The sequence below is a fragment of the Uloborus diversus genome, chromosome 6, assembly GCF_026930045.1.
Source record: "Uloborus diversus isolate 005 chromosome 6, Udiv.v.3.1, whole genome shotgun sequence".
NCBI classification, from domain to species: Eukaryota; Metazoa; Arthropoda; class Arachnida; order Araneae; family Uloboridae; genus Uloborus; species Uloborus diversus.
The window spans coordinates 167,612,902-167,634,098 of NC_072736.1; the positions used below are offsets into that span (position 1 = coordinate 167,612,902).

The window sequence follows — 21,197 nt, forward strand, 5'->3', positions numbered from 1 at the left end:
TGACGTACATTCTTTCGGTATTGTTATTGACGCTTCTGTTAGGATCTTTACACGAGTATGGAATTTCTGGTTTCGGTGAGATGTAATTATTGAAGCTCGTTGCACAGTTCCAAGCTGAGCAACACCTATCAAAATGAGTGTTTTCGGTGATTTCCAAAAAGCTTGGGCGCAGCGATTCCCTGGTTGTGAATTACCACAAGCATGGGAAGAAGATGTAAGAGCAAATTTGACTAAACACAGGCAAAAAGTGGCAGCTTTAAATGTAGAGTTGGAGAAAGAAGAATTCTACGTTGAGTACCTGGAGCATTTATTAGCAGATGTGGAACGAGTGAAGCAGCAGCCTCGGATCGGAAATAATAACTGTGAGAACAAGCATTTCTCCTCTTCTCTGGAGCGGAAAAATGCACGCAGCACATCATCTGATAGTGTAAAAATTAGTGACACTAGTTGTGAGGATAAATTGAAACCAGAATCTTTGAAAGTCAATTCCGAAGTTAATGTTGATCATCGATGCGACAGTAAATCAGTTGATCAGAATAGTTATGTGACAGTTATAGAAGTGGGTGGACCTAATTCGTTAGGGGAGTCTGTGTGCCCTCATGACAGGGATGAAAGTCACATTCAGAATTCAGTTGAGCAGAAAACTCTTCATGATGATCCACCTGCGAGTGAGTCTAGTTCACTTCAAAAAAAGAAACCTCCTGCCCCTCCCAAGAAGCCGAGAAAGACCATCCCGGTCCAAGCCGTGCCTCCGGTGAAAAAAACCGACATCGTCAATTCCGAGGACGTGAAAATCGAAGAGGAAAAACCGGTGACGGAACTTTCAAAAGCAGCCAGTAATGATAACGTCAGCAATACTCTAGTCAATCAGTTTGAACCTAACGTTGCTCCAGATCGCTCATCTGACGGTAATACGAGTAATATAATCGGTCCAGATATAGCCGAAGCAGCTCCAATCCCACCCAAATCGGAGCCAAACGAAGAAACAAACAGCTATACCGATGAGAATATTTACGATACGGTTGCACCCGACGAAGGGGAAACTTCGAGTTCTCACACGTTAGCCAGCCAATCTTCCAAAGAAGATGGCGAAGGGGATTACGTGGTGTTTTCGGAGGTTTACGACTCGTATCCAGAGGGACCCCCCGTTTCTTCGCGCTCCAGAATTGCCGAATGCTTGTTGAATACGCAGCAGAGTGTCGAGGAGGAAAGTCCGGAGTATGCGACGTACATGAACATTGATTATTTCCTTCAAACTCAGAAGGATCTCGCGAGTAAGCCTTCTCTGGGAGAATCGATCGGGGCGGATTCGGACGAGGATGATGCGTTTCTGGTTCGGTCTTTCTCGAGCGATCAGGAAGCCGAGCCGGATCAGATCGCGGACTATTCGGAAAAGAAAGGGAGTGGTACGTCGGCCCCGAGTGATGATGTTTTTGATATGGATTCAGGTGAATACTTTTGATTTCTTTGTTCTGTTAAAGGGTACAGCTTATCAGTGTACTGTTTTCGGGAGGTCACTGTGACCTCCAAAAAGTTTGGGGCGCCCCTGGCTGTTTTGGAGAGCTGTGGCATTTACCTTCTGGTTTGTTTTTGGGCCCCACTGCCAACAATTTGCAGGGCCCCTAGTTGCCACTGGATTGCCCCCCCCCCCCCTCAATAACGAATTTTTAAACAAGTGATATTTCTGCTTTAGCCCTGGCTAATGGGCGGTAATTTACTGAAGTGATTGCTGTTTTAAAATTTCTACTCATATTTTGAGTTCCTTTGTTAAAATGTTTTTATTTATTATTACTGTATTATTACATTTTAAGGTTTTTTACTTACCGATTTAAGCGCTTCTAGCTAGTTATAAGTGTTTTTACAACCCTTATACCAGGGTTACTTACAACCAACTGTTATAAATACAACAATGGGTGTATTTATAAAATAAATACACCCATTTAATTTTATAAGTTATGTCAACAAGGAAACAAGTCTCCCATAACTTTACATTGTTCGAGATTCAGCCAATCTTTTTATTTCAATCCAAGTTTTTAAAGCGTCAAAAACTGATCTCCCCCGTTGATCTTTATTTTGTAAAGGTTTTAAGGGTGTATGAAATCGGCTTAATTTGGTTGAAAGATTTGACTTTCGTTTTGCATTTCATGCAAGTTTGACTTTTTGTTTCGTGCAGGGCTGCAAAAATGCCAGCCTTTTCTAAAAAAGGCCAAGCCGGCCAGCTTTTATTAAAAAGTCCGGTCTTTTTTGGGCTTTTTTGAAAAAAATCCGGTCTTTTTGGGCTTTTATAAGTCGTGTTACTATATTCTTCATATTAATGATCTCTAGATATACATTTTAATAAGGTAACAAATGTCAGTTTAAGTAATAAAACAATGCTTTTGCTGAAACTAAAATTATAAAAAGGAATGTGTACACAAAAACTGCACATCAGTTCTAACATCTGACAAAATCCTCATGCTTTTGTTGATGTTCCTCCACTTAAGCTGATGTCCTTAATATTGAAATAGCTTCCTTGTAACCTTAAAACACTTGTATGTAATAATTTGCCACACTTTTCATGCCTAATTATTTTGTTGTTTTTAAAATCAATCTTGATGTGTATTTGTAAAACAGAACTAAATTCTGCATTCATTAAGCATCATATTTTAGAATTCTGCTGCTGTAGATTAGCACCTTAACATATGAGGAAAAAAAAACTAAATGAATGACATAAGTGGATTAAACCTAAACCCTCTTTTTTTTTTTCTTCTCCAGGTTAAAATCAGAGAACTCTTTCAAGTACAGTCGAACCTCCATATATCGAAATTTTCTATATATCGAAATTTCAGCAAATTTCTATGTTCATTACATAGAAAAATTGTTTCTATATATCGAAATTTTTTTTGAGACATTGGTAGATTTTTTTTTTCCACTTCAGACTGTTTGTCTCATGAAAAATGAAAATTACGGGAGAAAATTATGCTCACTAAAGGTTGCTACGAAACTCATAAGGAATCTGGTTTTGAGGGCTGTGTAGATAGGTCGTTGCTCCGTTCTGGAGTTCTTAAATTCCCTCAAGTTTATTTCAAATCTTAGTTGTAACAAGTAACACTGTAAAATCAGTTTCAAGTTATCCTTTTTGTCTGTTGATTATCATTCCTAGTTTTTTAGCTTCAGTAAAAATCATTCAAGTGAAGTAGATTGATTTTTTACTTTTCTCTCGATTACACTGCCAAAACGAAACCCCCCTAATGTTGCGAATCAAGTTTATTGCAGAAGAATGAAGATGTATGACGGCGCAAAGATGTAATTTCTGTTGATTTTTTATTTTTCAACTTTCAATTAATCCGTTGCTCGTATAAATTAGAAATTGGGTTTTATACATGAAAATTAGCTTTAATTTTAGTGATTTAGGAGATTTGTTCGATAAAATAAGATCATTTCTATATATCGAAATTTCTATATATATCGAATTTTTTTCTGGAAATTTGCTACTTCGATATATGGAGGTCCAACTGTATTTCCTTCTTCCCATAAACAAGTACTTCCAAAACCCAAAAAATTTTAAACTACAAGTTCCCGCTACTATACTGCACCAAGTAAACAAATTTTAAAAGACTTATGGCAGGGATCAGTTGGCTCAGATTTTAGCACTGAGGCAACTAGTTATAATATGTATCTATCGACAATTGCAGATCTATATCATTCAGGCAGAATTTAAATTCAGTCACCAATATGGTCTTGTTGGTTTTCTTAAATGTATTCTTATATATCTTTTGTAGTTTTTTTCTTTTTGTGCTGAACGTGGTTATTTAACAACAGCCAAATTTTATATTATGGAATTTGATTTAATACAGTAGTAGTTGCATTGAAGATTCAGAGATAATTTTCATTTTGATTAAATTGCATTGAAAATATCCAAAAAAAATTTTTCTTAAAAAAGCTATCTTATTTTAAGCGGTTAAAACCAAAAAAAGCCGGCCGGCATTTTTTGGTCTGGCTAAAATCGAACAGCCCTGGTTTCGTGATATGTGGGTTTTCTTTTTAATATTTTCTTGATTGTTACTTGCTTTTAAACTGCTTGAATTTTTCTACGGCAATTGTTTTAGTGTCAGTCTTTTTAGATTTTTGTTCAATGGTGACTCGAAGTTCATAGAATTTTCGTTCATCGAAACTGGTAAAAAAAAAATTTGCAAAGTATTTCGACTAGTTTCCTAGGCATTTCTTAGGAATTCTGACCTTGAAGCCCTTTTTTAAAGTTCATGTTGTTCCTCTATTTACGAACACTAATAATTTTTTTTAGGAGTTGTGTAGGTTTTTTATTTTTTTCTGTTCTTCAGTATATGTTGAATTGTTCAATTTTTGTAATTACGTGAAAGGTTTTACTTTCCTCAGACATGAATGATCGAACCATACTGTGAACTCTTGATTGATTGACCCCATGAGGCGCTGGATTTTGCATAAATACCATTTAACTTTTTATTTAGAATTGCATAATTTAAACAGTAGGGATTTCTACTTGTAACAAAACACATTTAGAGTTGTGTTTTTATGATTTGTTTTCTCAGATTTTATTTCTTGTTTTATATTTTCGGTTAATATGAGTCACTGTCATTAAATTTGGTAAAATGTTTGCTTGGACAACGTAGGTGTATACCCTCATTGCGACTTCTCTAAAAATTCGCCTACATTTTTGTTTTAAAATGTATTTGTGCTATGCCTCCAAAAAGAACGGAATCGGGTCCGAAACGCAAAGAGATAGTTACAGACTCGAGACCTAATTTGTCAAATTTTGACAAATGGGCCCTTTAATGCTGTGCCCCTTCCCCCCCCCTGCGGGTATGTAGATCCGGACCTGTTAAAAGTTGCATCCAAACATACTTAGTAAACCATAAAGGTTTATTCTTCTAATTTAATCATCATTTGTTTTCATTACTTATAAGTATTTTTCTACATTATCGGTTCATTATTGTTTATAGATGAATATGCTGCTGATGAGACCCCATCGTTTAGGGTGTGTCAATTGCCTCCCCCCCCCCCCCCCGGCTTTGAAAAATTATCGTATATACTCGTTTATAAGTCGACCTCCCCAACTTTTAGGAGGAAAATCGATAAGAAATCAAAATCTCGTGTATAAGCAGGGGCGTGCACAGGGGGAGGGGGGAAGAAGGGATACCTTTTGGCCCAAGCCTGCAGGGGGTAAATAATATGAAGGGGGTTGGGCAGAAAAGTCATTTGTTGCAGGCCCCCAAATTTCTGTGCACGCCCCTGCGTATAAGTAGAGTTCCTACTTGCTAAAAAAAATTGGGAGCTTTTTCCGCTAATTTTGAATTTAAAAGTTTTAAAAAGAGAAAAATGATATGTAATGAACATTTTTTTTACATTAAAAAACGTCCGACTTTTATTCTTTTACACAAATCTGCGATCACAATTTTTGTAAAGGGTTTGATTTAACTGTTAAGATACTTGTATTTTGATTTAATATGAATAAAATTTTACAGTGAAGCAGTGTTACATCATTTTTAGAAAATGAGCTTTAATTAGCGACTATCAGGATAATTCGCAAATATGGCGATTCCTACACTTTTCACATAGTTGACTGTTTACTCCAATCATTTAACCTTTATTTCACAGTCAGACCATGTAAAATCATAGCAGAATGTGTAAGTATTTACTTCTTTAGCATCTGTTCAAAAGAGTTGGACTGAAATCGGATAAAGGTTCACTTTTTCGAGTGTTTTTTTTCTAAGAATTGATCTTGGAAATTTTTCGAAAATTCTGCCCAACCTCGCATATAAGTCGACTCCCTGATTTTAAGCCTCATTTTTTATACTAAATTTCTCAACTTGTGCATGAGTGTGTATGGTAATGTTTAGTTTTTATGTTTCCCAGTAAAATTTACATTGAGCATAGACCCTTGCCAGGTTCAAAAGTATCCTATTTTTTGATATTTTGTCACTTCAGAGCAACAGTAGGATATGTTGCTGCCCTTTTCATGCTCGGGCCAACAGGTATTCCTTCTCCGCAGTGCACGCCCCTGCTTATGTTGTCTCCCCCAAGTCTTGGAGAGCAAAGGATATGTACTCAGTGCATTTTATAGGAGGTCCATGGGGGGATACATAAATGTAACTGCAGTGGTGTCGCTGCCAGGGTTGGCAAAAACCCAGGTTTTTTTTTTAAAGCCCATGGACCCAGAGTTTTTTGGGTTTTTTTAAATAAAACTCAAAAAAACCCAACTAAAGCTGGTTTTTTTTAAAAAAGAAATGTGGGTTTTTTTGTCTCTTTTTAGGGAAAATGTAGGGTTCTTGTAGCATATTGTAGCGTAAGTATATGGACAAAGCACAAAAATTGTCTAGGGGCAAAAAAAGCTGGAATGGTGATGGAGAGTCCATGATTACCAACAGTTTGGGCAAAGTTACTTCTCGAGTGATAAAATCTATTGTTTGTTTTTAATTATGTACTACATTTTTTTTTTTTTTTTTTGCATTTTACTTTATTGTATATTTCATTTTGTCATTCAAAACTACTGTAGAACCCCAAGTAGTTTAAATCCCTTTTTACTGACATCCAGCTTAATCAAGACATTTCTTTGAATTTTATAATGCCTGTTTTTCTATTTCTGTGTACAGAGTAAGAAATATTAAACTTTTTCGTAAGATAATGAAAATACTGTGCATCCTATTCTGTTTTCTGTCCGACCATTTGTAAAACCTGTTAATTTCTAAAAAATATACCTTGTTTATTCAAGATTTGTGACGTGTTGGTTTGCAGAAAATAATTCACATGAAAGCATTTTACTAGAGTAGTTTCCTCTGTACAATCTACAAATATTGAGAAAAACAGACGTGACAGGACATAGTTAAGATAATTTGAGTTATTTATTAACCAGTTAAAAAAAAAGTTAAATATATTTATTTAAAATCTTTGAAGTATTTTTTTTTTTAATGCCGTTAAGAGTTAAGAAATACTATTAAAGTTCAAAATTCATTTTTTATGTCCATTGTTTGTGGTAAGAGCAAATAAAAAAGAAGTTTAAATGGTAAATTAATTAATTTTTTAAAAAACTCCTAAGAAAATTTTAAAAAACCCTAAAGTGGGCTAAATAATGGGTTTTTTCAAAAAAACCCATTGGGTCCCACCCAATTGGGTCCAATCCGGCCAACCCTGGTCGCTGCGGAGGTGGCGGTCCGCCCTAGATTGATTGATAGAGGGGGGGGGGTTAGAGGTTTGTGCCTATCCTACGAGAGGAGGCTTCCGCCCTGGATGTCGCCCATCTGAGGGTTGACCCACCCTTGGAATTGCAAGTTTTTAAGAAATTAAATATTTCAATGCTAAAAATTTCCCCCCAATATTTTAAATTATATTAACTTTATCAAATGTAGCTGCATCAATACTAGAGCAGGACGGGGGGGGGGGGGCTACTGGACTATTGCTGGTAAATAACTACTGGACCCCCTCCATGCTGATACCAAATTGGCTTATGAAAAATATAGATACAGTGAGACTTCGGTAAGTCGAACTTCGATGAGCCGAAAACTTCAATAAGCCAAAGTGAATCTTGATTCCGTATAACTGAAAGGCCAATTAATGTTATTTATTTTTGATAAGCCGAATTTCGATGAGTCAAAAGATTTGATAGGCCGAATTTTATGACTGTCGTTAGATTTTCCTTACTAACGTAACTCCATAAGTCGAAGTCGTTCCCCCCCCCCCCACCCTCTCCTAAACAGTATGAACAGAAAGATATGCACTGAAGGGGTCTGGATGAAATGAATCTAATAAATCTGGGGCATAAATTTACAAATTGAGTGGAGAATTTTTTGCAAAAGAAAATGGACATTCAATCAAACACATATTTCATGGATTTTGTTGTAGTTGATGACGAAATTTAAGTCACAGAGTACCTAACTGATGAAAATATTTTATCATGCATAAGTGAAAATAGCGAAAACGTTTCTGGTGTTGAAGAGAAATGAGAACTTGAGCCAATAGTAGAATTGCTTTCTACCTATTCAAGATATTGGAAGAACAGCAGATTTATATAAGCGTTTTCATTGAGTCCCGTCAGAATGTGTCCCAACTCCTGGTTTACAGATTTGTTGATGTCTTCTTTTTTGGTAAAAACTGTTATATTTCAGCATAAAAATGTAATTTGTTTTCAACCCTTTACAACTCTTGAATTTGTATAGTAATTAATATATCATGTCAAGTGGATGTATAAATGGCTTACTTAAGGCGGTAACTTACTGCAAAATACCTAGCTTTGCCTTCAATCTTGGAGTTGAACCTGCTGTCACTCGTCTGGTGTGCTAATTCTGCATTAGCTACCAGTTTGTTTGGCTCTCTTGGCTTCTTTAAGAGGTTTTCCGTGTTTCAGCTCAGTTACTTCCTATTCCAGGCTGATGAGTTCTAATAAGCATGAAACTGCAATCCTTGAATGAATGACGGAGCTGGCGGTGTATTTTATGTATTTGCCTTAGCCCTGGCTTCGGGCGATAACTTACTGCAAAATAAACAGCTATAGCTTAAAACTTTTTTGTTGTAAGCCCCCAAAACATGTTTCGGGGGGGGGGGGGGGAATTACACTACCTCCATTCCTTTTTGTTTTCTACACTACTTGTAATTGAAAAAAAGTTGTTGTAATGAGAAATCTATAGTTTATTTTCTTTTAAACTTAAAATAGCAGTATCTTACAAAGTTAGAGCAATACTGTGAAACTGTACAATCAAGTACTACAACCCAAATCCAAAATAATAGAATATTTCCAACTTTTTGGGAAAAAAGTTTATTTTAACCGAATATAAGTGCAAATTAGGTATTTAAATGAACGTGCCACCTTTCTTAGACCTTAAAGTGTGCACTTCATTTCAAATATACTCAATTAAAAATAATCTTAAAGGGGAAAAAACACATTGAAAGAAACAATTTCAATGCTAGAATGCGTCATTTTTTGCTGGATTCAATGCTTTAATCCTTTCTCACACGGATTCTACCACCTGTTTACATTAAACGTTTTTGACATTATTTCCATACCCTCTTCAATGCGGCAACGAGCTCAATTTTGTTGGCGGACACCAATTCTTGAACCGCTTTCTTTAGATTTGACGGTACTAACCAATTCTTGATCATATTGAGATTGGTATGGTAGAGTTGCTTGACCAGTTTAATTCCGAAATTCCTCTTTCTGTTTAAAATCTAAGAGTCGATTTAGAGATGTGACACGGAGTAGAATACAAATACAAATACAAAAGTGATGACCAGCAACAGGCTCTGGGGCCAGCTAGACTGGTCCTAGTCAATTTACAATCCCCAGTGAAGATCAATGGCTCTCTTAAAACTGTCTACTCCTTTGCTCATTACCACCTCTTCTGGTAAGCTGTTCCAAGGTTCCACTACCCTGCTAAAATAATAATTTTTCCTAATATCCATGTTAGCCTGAGATTTAAATAGCTTAAAACAATGACCCCTTGTCCTGTTTTCAGTGCTAAACTTTAGCCCCGTAACATCTTTCGTTTTAATAAATTTAAACAGCTGAATCATGTCCCCTCGGTCTCTTCTTTGCTCAAGACTGTACATTTTTAGCCTTCTAAGCCTGGAATCATAATCTAAGTGGGAAAGTCCACTTATTAGCCTTGTAGCCCGCCTTTGAACCCTTTCCAATACATTAATGTCTTTCTTAAGATAAGGAGACCAAAACTGAACAGCATACTCCAAATGGGGTCTTACCAAACTTCTATATAAGGGCAGAAGAACTTCTTTAGATTTATTCTAAGCAAAAAAGAATCCTGCTGAAAGATAAAATGTGTCACTAAATGTGTAACTGCTGTGCCTCAGATGAAGTATCATTGAGTATTATTGATAAACAGCGGAAGTCATGCATTGTTTTATTTTAAAATATATATAACTTCCCAATTCCAGCCGTCCTCATGCACCCATGAACCAAGAAGGATGTGTCAAAGTGGAGGGAACGTCTTACACAAGATATACACACACTTTTCTTTTTAAACGTCAAACTCAAACACCTCTTTTTGTTCACAGATATTTCAAAAAAAAAAAAGATTCATCACCGAATATAATACTTTTCCAACCTAGTTGGACATGTTTGAGCTTCTCTTGCTCCATTAGAGTCATGCATGTTTCTGCTTCATGTTTATCTTTGATCTTACTTCGTAGATCCGCAATTAAAACTGCAGTTTATTCAACCGTCCAAGTGTAGTTGGAGTGGATAAGATAAGATAATTATACATTCTGTCCAACATTATGGACGTAAAAAGCATTTTTCAACAATTATTTTGGACAATTTACTTTTATTTGGGTTCATCTCTTCCAGGCGTTACAATTTTCTACCTCATTTACTTCGGTCACTTTTTAGTTGGTCAGTTCTTCTATATTCCTTTAAAATCTTACACACCATAGATTGTAAAACGTTCATTTGAATTGAGTTGGATAGTTTTTTTTCTAACTTTAAGAAATGATACAATATGTAACTTCGTCTTTTTCCTATTTATCACCTTGACGACCCATTTTGAGCAATAGAAGGATTTTAAAAGAGCGTAAAATTATCCGGGCGCCAAGCTCCATACTTGTAACAAACTATAGGGTAACAGGTGTGCAAATATTTTCGCTGCTTTTTAAAATTCACATTGAATGAATAGATTATTCTAATGTTTCGACCCATATAAAAAATCTATCTATTTTTCCAATGTGTTAATGATCCATAAATTGTTAAAATAATTTCTGAAAAAATGTTTAAATTGATTTACCCATTCATGAATAACGAGTTTTAGTCTTTTTAATTTGCATGCGTTCATTTTTCCCCCGACTCAGCGACAAGTTTTGCTCAAACAGTTCTGATATTCTATTATTTTGAATTTGGGTTGTAAAATGCCAGAGACTAAAAACTACAAATCAAGTACCTTAAATACTTTTAGCTGTTCTGGAGTCCTTGAAAATAATTTGATAAGTCTTTGAAACTCCTAAGCAAAATGTGCTTCAATTTATTTCTTATCAAATGTATACGTTATGAATAGTCCAAATGAGCAGTGTGATACTCTCTTGTTACCTATTTTCCAAATCTGCTCAGCATTTCTTTAAAGCATTTTTTACTATTGATCATTTTATAGTTAGTTCATTGTATTTGTCAATGGGTTGGAGGGATGATGCGGGGGGGGGGGGGGATCATGAGGCTGACTATTCCATTGAAATTATCAGAGAAGTTTCTTTAAAAGGATTTTAGTGTTTTCAATTGGTGTTCCCGTTTTTTTGGGGGCGGGGGGGGGGGAGACTTGATAAAATTGAATGGTACCATCACACTTGGGGGTAAAGAGGGGATTACAGACCCCGAAGTGTTTTTTTTTTTGGGGGGGGGGAAGTAGGAAATAAGGAATTAAAAAAGTAGGAAAAAATAGGAGAGACTACACACAGGTCAAGAGGAAACAAATTTAGCTTAAATTTTATTTCTAATGTAAAATAAAGTAACTGTACTTTTGATTTAAAACTGTTCCAAAAATAAACTAACAGTACTTTTGAAGTATTAAAGGCATTTAAAGAATAATAAAACTCATATTTTGGTGCAATAAAACCATTTTTATTAAACATTTGATTTGTCAAAAACGAAAACATTGCTTCGAGAGCATCCATTTATCATTTGAAAATACTAACACTTTCAGCTCCTGTTGTCATAAACTATGATACAAAAAGTAAAGCAAATATTAAACTAGATTTAATTAAAAATAATCAGCAGCTGACATGCATTCTTGCATAAACAGGGCGGATGTTTGAATTTGAAAAAAAAAAAAAAGAAAAAAAAGGAGAAGACTGAAAATGCAGAACTAAAATGCATTTGTTCTTAAATATGGGACATAAAATTTATAATAAAATAATTAAACTAAATAGGTAACGAAATAAGTAAACTAAAGGGTTTGTATTATGTATTTTTAGGCATTCAACATGAATTTTTGTTTCAGGCACGTCATTTATGGAGAACAGTGGGGTCAATTCCCCCCCCCCCCTTCCCTGGCTTTGGAAGATCAATGCTTAACAATACCAGTTTGTGCGGTTTTTGTTGTTTTCAGATAAAATTTGTGTTTAGCATACGTCTTTCGCTAGCCACCCCCGGGGGGAAAATCAAAATGACAATCCAGTTTTAATTTTAATCTAGCAATAAAAACGAATAGTTTTTTTTGGTTTGATGATATTTTACCTCCTTCTTGTTCCAAAATTTTTGTCACAGGAAAAAAAAAGGGGGAAAAATCCATGCATATATAATATACATTTTTATCAAAGACAAAGATCAGTTACTAATGCTTCTCTGCGCATAAAAGGAAAGGCATGTAGTTTCTCTCAATCCTCACCATACAGCAAAAATTTTAATTCGGAAATTGTCACGAAATTGAGAGTGGGGGGGGGGGGGGAGCACTTGACATCAAATGCATGAATATATCTCTTTTTTCCCTCCCCCATCGATCAGGCGCCCTGGGTACAAAAACTTAGTAGACGCCGCATCTGTAATTGCCGCAGCTCGAAAAGAGCAAGAATCTATCAAAATAATTTTAAATGTTCAGAAATGCCGCATTGTCGTAAACGCAACACATAACTAGTATGTTGTGGCCATCACGAAACTTTCTTCTATTTATATATATTTTTACTTTCTTCTATATCTAACATATAGAAGAAAGTATTGGATTCGAGCAAATTTTCGAATTTTGACGGATTCGAACGTTTTGAGGTGTGCTGAGTCCATTTCGACTATTTTTGGAAAATGTCTGTTTGTCTGTGTGTGTGTATGTATGTGTGTGTGTATGTATGTGTGTATGTGTGTGTGTCACGTCTGTGTGTGACCAGTTTTTTGTGGCCGCTCTACAGCAAAAACTACCGCATGAAATTGACCGAAATTTGGTACACATATGTGCCCCTATGTGAACTTGTGCCCATTGGTTTTTGGCGCGAATTCCTCCAAGGGGGGTGGAGCAATGGGACGTTTTTTAAGTTACGCGTGCTTGCTATTCCTCAGGAAGTAACTGGCGGAATCAAACAAAATTTGGTCCATATGTTGCCCCTAACAGGAGCAGGTGCTGATTCAATTTTGGTGTCAATAGCTCAAACGGGGGTTGAATTATAGAACGTTTTTTGTCGTCAATTGTGACTGCTGTATCTCAAGAAATAATGAACGGAATCAAAAAAAATTTTTTTGACAAATAGCCCTTAGTGGGTATAAGAGCTGATTTTATTTTGGTGTCAACAGCTAACTAGTATGTTGTGGCCATCACGAAACTTTCTTCTATATTTTTCTTTTTTTTTTTCTGATCCCTCCCCATGCTTGACGAGGAAGCAATATTCCCAACGAAAACAAAATGACACATGCAAAAACTTGACGACTATCCCAATGTCTGAATTAGTGCAAAAGCAAAGCAAAGAGCGAAAATTGAAAGTTATTTTAAAAGCCTTGCTTGAATGAATTACAAATATTTTATTTGTTAACAAACATAAGATGGCAACAGTTAAAAATTTTAAATCATTGAGATAATATTTCCGATCATTTCCATACAATTAAAATCACGAGAAATACGCAGACGACAATCTATTACGATTTATCTTTCTTATTGTTGCATTAATAAAAATATTTTTATTCGCAAAAAAAAAAAAAAAAATCAACACCTCTTGGAGCGATCGGCGTCAAAATAGAACCAAAGCCTGTTTACATATGGATTCACATATATTCCAAATTTCAACCAGAACGTAGCATTACTTCTTGAGATAGGGCACTCAAAATGGAAAAAAAGAACGGGTGATTGCGCGGCCCCCTTTTTAGCTGTTGACACAAAAATAAAATCAGTTCTTATACCCACTAAGGGCTACTTGCCGATAAATTTTTCTTTCATTCCGTTCATTATTTCTTGAGATACAGCAGTCACAATTGACGACAAAAAACGTTCTATAGCTCAACCCCCGTTTGAGTTATTGACACCAAAATTGAATCAGCACCTGTTCCTGTTAATACGAACATATGGACCAAATTTTGTTTGATTCCGCCAGTAACTTCCTGAGGAATAGCAAGCACGCGTAACTCGAAAAACGTCCCATTGCTCCACCCTTTTTGGAGGAATTCGCGCCAAAAACTAATGGGCACAAGTTCACATAGGGGCACATATGTGTACTAAATTTCGTTCGATTTCATGCGGTAGTTTTTGTTGTAGAGCGGCCACAAAAAACTGGTCACACACAGACGTGACACACATACATACACACATACATACATACACACATACATACATACACACACACACACAGACAGACAGACATTTTCCAAAAATGGTCGAAATGGACTCAGCACACCTCAAAACGTTCGAATCCGTCAAAATTCGAAATTCGAAAATTTGCACGAATCCAATACTTTCTTCTATATATTAGATATAGAAGAACGTAAAAAGGGGGTAGCGCAATCGCCCCTTCTTTTTTTCCATTGTGAGTGCCCTATCTCAAGAAGTAATGCTACGTTCTATCTGAAATTTGGAATATATATGGATCCATACGTAAACAGGCTTTGGTTCAATTTTGACTCCAATCGCTCCAAGAGGTGTTGTTTTTTTTTTTTTTTTTTTTTGATTAAAAATAGCTTTATTAATGCAACAATAAGAAAGATAAATCGTAATAGATTGTCGTCTCCGTATTTCTCGTGATTTTAATTGTATGGAAATGATCGGAAATATTATCTCAATGATTTAAAATTTTTAACTGTTGCCATCTTATGTTTGTTAATAAATAAAATATTTGTAATTAATTCAAGCAAGGCTTTTAAAGTAACTTTCAATTTTCGCTCTTTGTTTTGTTTTTACAATAATTCAGACATTGGGATGGTCGTCAAGTTTTTGCATGTGTAATTTTGTTTTTGTTAGGAATATTGCTTCCTCGTCAAGCATGGGGAGGGATCAGAAAAAGGAAAAATATAGAAGAAAGTTTCGTGATGGCCACAACATACTAGTTTTTTCTGATCCCTCCCCATGCTTAACGAGGAAGCAATAGGTTCCCAACAAAAACAAAATTACACATGCAAAAACTTGACGACCATCCCAATGTCTGAATTATTGCAAAAGCAAAGCAAAGAGCGAAAATTGAAAGTTATTTTAAAAGCCTTGCTTGAATTAATTACAAACATTTTATTTGTTAACAAACATAAGATGGCAACAGTTAAAAATTTTAAATCATTGAGATAATATTTCCGATCATTTCCATACAATTAAAATCACGAGAAATACGCTGAAGACAATCTATTACGATTTATCTTTCTTATTGTTGCATTAATAAAGCTATTGAAATTCGCAAAAAAAAAAAAAAAAAAATCAACACCTCTTGGAGCGATTGGCGTCAAAATTGAACCAAAGCCTGTTTACATATGGATTCGCATATATTCCAAATTTCAACCAGAACGTAGCATTACTTCTTGAGATAGGGCGCTCACAATGGAAAAAAAGAACGGGCGATTGCGCTACCCCCTTTCTAGCTGTTGACACCAAAATAAGATCAGCTCTTATACCCACTAAGGGCCATTCTCCGATGAATTTTTCTTTCATTCCGTTCATTATTTCTTGAGATACAGCAGTCACCATTAACGACAAAAAACGTTCTATAGCTCAACCCCCGTTTTAGTTATTGACACCAAAATTGAATCAACATCTATTCCTCTTAATGGCAACATATGGACCAAATTTTGTTTGATTCCGCCAGTAACTCCCTGAGGAATAGCAAGCACGCGTAACTCAAAAAACGTCCCATTGCTCCACCCCCCATGGAGGAATTCGTGCCAAAAACCAATGGGCACAAGTTCACATAGGGGCACATATGTGTACCAAATTTCGTTCGATTTCATGCGGTAGTTTTTCCTGTAGAGCGGCTACAAAAAACTGGTCACACACAGACGTGACACACACACATACACACAGACAGACAGACATTTTCCAAAAATAGTCGAAATGGACTCAGCACACCTCAAAACGTTCGAATCCGTCAAAATTCGAAAATTTGCACGAATCCAAACTTTCTTCTATATATTAGACTAGCATTCCCGTACCCGGCATTGCTCGGGTAATGGAATTAGCAGGGATAACAGTGCTTGGTTCACCTAGTTTCGAAAATCCCCTATAATAATTACTTATTACCTATAACTTTTTCTAATTTGGGGAAGATCCCGTGGCCCCTGGACTCCTTACATATATGCCCTTGTCCTTAACCGATCTTTAACTGTTATTAACGATCCTTTTAAAGTATTGATTATCTTTGCAAACACAGGCCATCCACATTTTATTGATATACCTATGTTTAAGCAAAAACTTCTTTGTATACAACATTTTTAGTTTTTTTTTTTTTTTTTTTTTTTCTGGTGCTAAAATTATTAAGCTGCTTGATGAACTGACTTTGGAGCAAGCTACATAACATTGGCCGTGTGAAAAAAAGTCTTCTCTTAAATCGATCCCTGCTACTTTTAATGTCTGTCTTTGTGACTGGTTATTGCAAAGCAAACTTTAACAGGAAACTGCAGTCTTCTAAAATTCAAACGGATAGTCCGGCTGTGGTGATATTCTTAAAAATTTCGTTTCTAGTTTTGAAAAAAACGAAAGCAATAGACAGAAACATTATGATTTGACTTGAGAAAAGCCTCGAAGAATCACGTGAGAAACAAAAACAATATCAAATTTATAGTTCGCTATCGACCAAAAGTTGAGATGAAGTATTGAATAATGATTTGAATGGAGGAAAGCCTTCGAAAAAAAGGAATTTGAATTTCAATGACAGGTTTTAATTTCGCAGAAATTAATGGGTTTTAATTAATTTCTCCCGAACTAATTGAGACTTCGAAAAATCCTTTCTTAGTGGTTACTTTCGTAATCATGCGGACATGCCTGCCAAATTTCAAGTCTGAAGCTTCAGTGGTTTTGGCTGTGCGTTGATATATATATATATATATATATATATATATATATATATATATATATATATATATATATATATATATATATATATGTTATCTCAGGACATTGATTTTTATATATTAAGATATAGAAGAAAGTAAAAATGATGAGCAACTCCTTGATATTGATGATACATCAGAGTAGAAAATACCCATTAAAAAGAAGAGAAAAAAAAATACAGTATATATTTGCTTGTGACTCTATCCCCCCAACTTTTAAAAATGTGAAGAAATTAAAACTGAATCTCGCATTTAAATTCCGATTTTTCTCCAAATATCGGGAACGTTTTGCCAATCTAGGTATTTTTTTTTTATGAACAATAATCATATTTATGTATGAAAAAAGTTAGTTTCCGCGATTATTTTTGAAGTGTTCCGTTTTGCGAATTCCTGTTATCTGTCGCTTTCATTTTGTACTAACATCAATAAAATATGTACAGTGTACAGGTTTTTCATTTTTTGCTTCCTTACGTTCCTTTTAAGGTTGTACATTGCACTTGTACATACACACTTGTAATCATCTGTACAAAAAAAACGCGAATAGGAAATTCGGCTTTTCCCGCACTTTTTGAACATTCGGCCGTTTACATTAATAAATTAAAGCAGGCCGTTTACTTTAATTAAATTGATGGGTAAATAATTCATAATTGCATCAGAATGTGCCAGTATCTATTTCTTTATTGTTTCATTAAAACAGTAGGACTGAAGTCGGGGCGATAAAAAGAAAAGTGGGTCATAAACGCTGCAACGGCAAAAAAAAGTCACGAAAATGTAACTTTTAAGCCGCCGGCGCGGCGTTACTTCCAGAAATTACTCTTGTCAGTCAATAAAAAGCTCAGGATCTGCTTGTTTCTTTTGCTTTTGAAAATTGAAACATGCAGAAAATTATCGGTGCGGCATTGTAAAAATAAGAATCAATGCACAATTAGAAGTGCTATACTAAAAAAAGAAAAAGTAGGGGAAAAAAGGAAAAAGTATTAAAATAAGGAGAGAGCTCTAAAACGTAGAGAAAATAGGAACTCTTCGGGGTCTGGGATTAGCAAAACGGGCTATATCACCTCCATATTAGCATCTATAATGGAGAAAAGCCATCGGAAGTTCTAAATATTCCAGCAATTTATTTGAATAATTAGCTAAAGCAGGAGGGCCCTTGTAGGGGGGGGGGGAGAGATTCATGAGGCAGAATGTGCCATTGAAATTTTTAGAGAAGTTATTTTATAAGAATTTTAGTCTTTTTATTAGGGGGGTCGCGTTTTTTTTTTTTTGGGGGGGGGGGGGGGAAAGGTTGCTTTGTAAAACTGAGGAGGAATGGGCACTCATACTTATATCATCTGCATTTTCGGGTCTGCAATCCAGAAAAACCATCGGACGTCTTGATAAGTAAATATTCAAGCAATTTGGACGAATAAGGATAGCTAGAGCAGGAGATTAAACCATTGAAATTATCAGAGAACTTCTTTTAAAAGAATTTAGTTTCTTTAATAGGAAGTTGCGGTTTTTTTTTGGGGGGGGGGGGAGAAGCTGGGTAAAGGTGGTAGCAGAACATCTGGAAAGTGGTAAAAACAAGGTTATCAGTTCACTTTATGGGTTTTAACCAAAAGTTCAGCGTAAAACTTGCAAAAAAATGGGAAATTGCGGGTCCAAGGAGCCCTACTTTGCGGTATACAACGCAAAAATATTACCCATCCAGAGACACTTTTATAACCGTGGCGGCAATTAGGGTGGGGGAGGGCAACTGCCCCCCCCCCCACTTTATGGCTTTATTTATTTATTTTATTTTTCAATTTAGGAACTAAAACTAGAAAATTATTAAAAAATGCAGAAATGTCAAAATTTTCAGAAGCCTTAGCCCTGGCTTGGATCGGTAACTTGCTGCATAATTATTTGTTTTACTTTGTATATCTGTGTTTACGAAGCATAGCACAATCAGTAACTTTTAGTTTATGTGTTCGCTGTTTAGATATTAGTAAATCAATTGTTTTACTTAAACAAGCCATACTTGTTTAATGAAATTATTACCAAGTGCTTGTGATATCCTCAAAAACACTTTGGGGGTAAATAATGTAAGTCTAATTCATGTCGAAGTGTTTCTTCGGGGAAAGTTATTGTGCACGTAATTCATCAAAATCTTAAGAAAAACGTGAGTTAAGTTGTTAGATTTACATCAATTACCCCTCATCTGCTCTCAAAAAAATTTTGTGCTTTTTTGTTTGCTTTTTTTTTTTTTTTTTGCTGTCACTAAAAGTCTTATGGCTTTTAGTAGTCGTTTTTTTTTTTTTTTTTTTTTTTTGTTGAGCAATCACGATTGCTTATTGTTCTTACTTGACTGTCCTTGGCGTTACGCTGATTTTATTTTCCCCCCGCCTCCCTCTGCAGCACCACCGTCGGCCGGCCGCCTCACGATGCTGCTCCTATAGCGAAAACAGTCTCAAGGTTGCGTCATTTACTTGCCTATACTTACACACACACACACACCTACACACACATACACAGACGCATACAGACACCAACACACACACACAAACACATACACACACACACCTACACATACACGCAACAACCCACACATACACATACCCCCTCCCCACACAAACACACATACATACAACTACCCACACACAAACACACATGCCTACACACACATACACATACCCCCTCCCCACACAAACACACATACATACAACTACCCACACACAAACACACATGCCTACACACACATACACATACCCCCACACACAAACAAACATACCCCTCCACACACACACAAATACACACGCCTACATACACACAGATACTCGTGATTGCGAAAAACATAATTTGAATTCAAGATGTCAAAGTTCAAATTATTATTATTATTATTTTTTTTTTTTTTTTTTTGCACCCAACACCCCCGCTACTTTTTAGTCCCAATCGCCGCCTCTGTCTATAGCTATATAAGAGAATTTCTTCCACCAATATTAAGATTTGAGGCTTCGAACTATAACAGTTAATTGATTGATAGAATCAACGTGTTTACTTTCCTGCACTTTAGTGACGATGTGAAAAACAAGGACATTTTAATATTTCTAGAAACTAAATATTTTTTCCCTTACGCATTCTTAAAATTCCCATATCACACTCGGGCAGTTGACAGGATTGTGGAGCTGTTCACACTCGCCTTTTATCTTTATGCCTTCGTATTTTGACCAAACATAATCTAAAATCATATTTCTTCGATCCAGGGCCGCAGAGAGCCAAGGCGGGCCCCTAGTCAGTTATGTCGAAGGACCCTCCCGCCCCTTAAAAAAAGAAAAGAAGAAAAGGGGGAAAGAAGAAAAAAGGGGAGTAAAAGAAAAGGAGAAAAGGGGGCAGGACAAAAATCAAAATTGCTTACTAGAAAACAATTAACTGTACTTTGAGTGCCACAACATTAAATACCAAAAGAGTAAATTTTACTTAATCTTTACGTTTTCTCTTATTCGGAGTCCCCCCCCCCCCCTTTTCTTTCTTCCTCTTTTCTTTTTTTCTTTTCTTTCTCTCCCCCCCCCCACCCCCCACTTGGCCTGGGCCAATAGTTTCTGACTAGGCTGACATGGCCTCTCCCCGTCCGAGGAAAAGAAATTCATGTATTTTCAACTAAGCGAGCAGAGTTTTTGCTGTTTTTCAGTGTAATTTACATTGACTTCTCTACAACCCTTAGCCATTCTCCCGGGAAAATGTTCGAAATGATGGGCCCGAATGTTGGTACACTGGAAATAGGTTCGATTAGTCTTGTCTTGAGCGAACTTCATGTCCGTGTTTACATTTGCAAAATCTATGCTAAAAACTGAATTTTACGTGATTCTTCTTCAGGTAGCGAACAGGGACAGGCCCGTCATTTTGGCGATCAGGTGGAGGAGATGTCAATTGACACCTCCTGGATTTAAAAAGCTCTATATACCCAGGCCAGACGAGAGGTCATGTCAGCCTTGTCGAAACTAGGGGCCCAGGCTTTGGGGAGGGGGGGGGGGCTGCGACACTGATGCAAAAAAAAAAAAAAAAAAAAAAAAAAGAAGGAAGGAAAGATATAAAGGAAGTGGAGGGGGGATTCCGAATAAGAGAAAATGTAAAGATTAAGTAAAATTTACCCTTTTGGTATTTACTGTTGTGGCATTTAAAAAAAGGTTCATTGTTTTCTATTTAGCAGTTTTGATTCCCCCCCCCCCCTTTTTCTTCTTTTTTTTCCCTTTTCTTTTTCTCCTTTTTCTTTTCCCATAATTTTTGATCTTTTCCCCCA

At 36.0% G+C, this 21,197-nt stretch overlaps 1 protein-coding gene across 1 annotated transcript in view; it reads left to right on the plus strand.

Moving 5' to 3' along the window:
* The first annotated feature begins 133 nt into the window (after positions 1 to 133).
* Positions 134 to 21,197, plus strand: part of LOC129225063 (active breakpoint cluster region-related protein-like) — a 91,190-nt gene continuing 70,126 nt past the window's right edge. The window contains exon 1 of the mRNA XM_054859609.1: positions 134 to 1,448. Within this exon, the coding sequence (XP_054715584.1) occupies positions 134 to 1,448 (1,315 nt within the window). The remainder of the gene's footprint in view (positions 1,449 to 21,197) is intronic.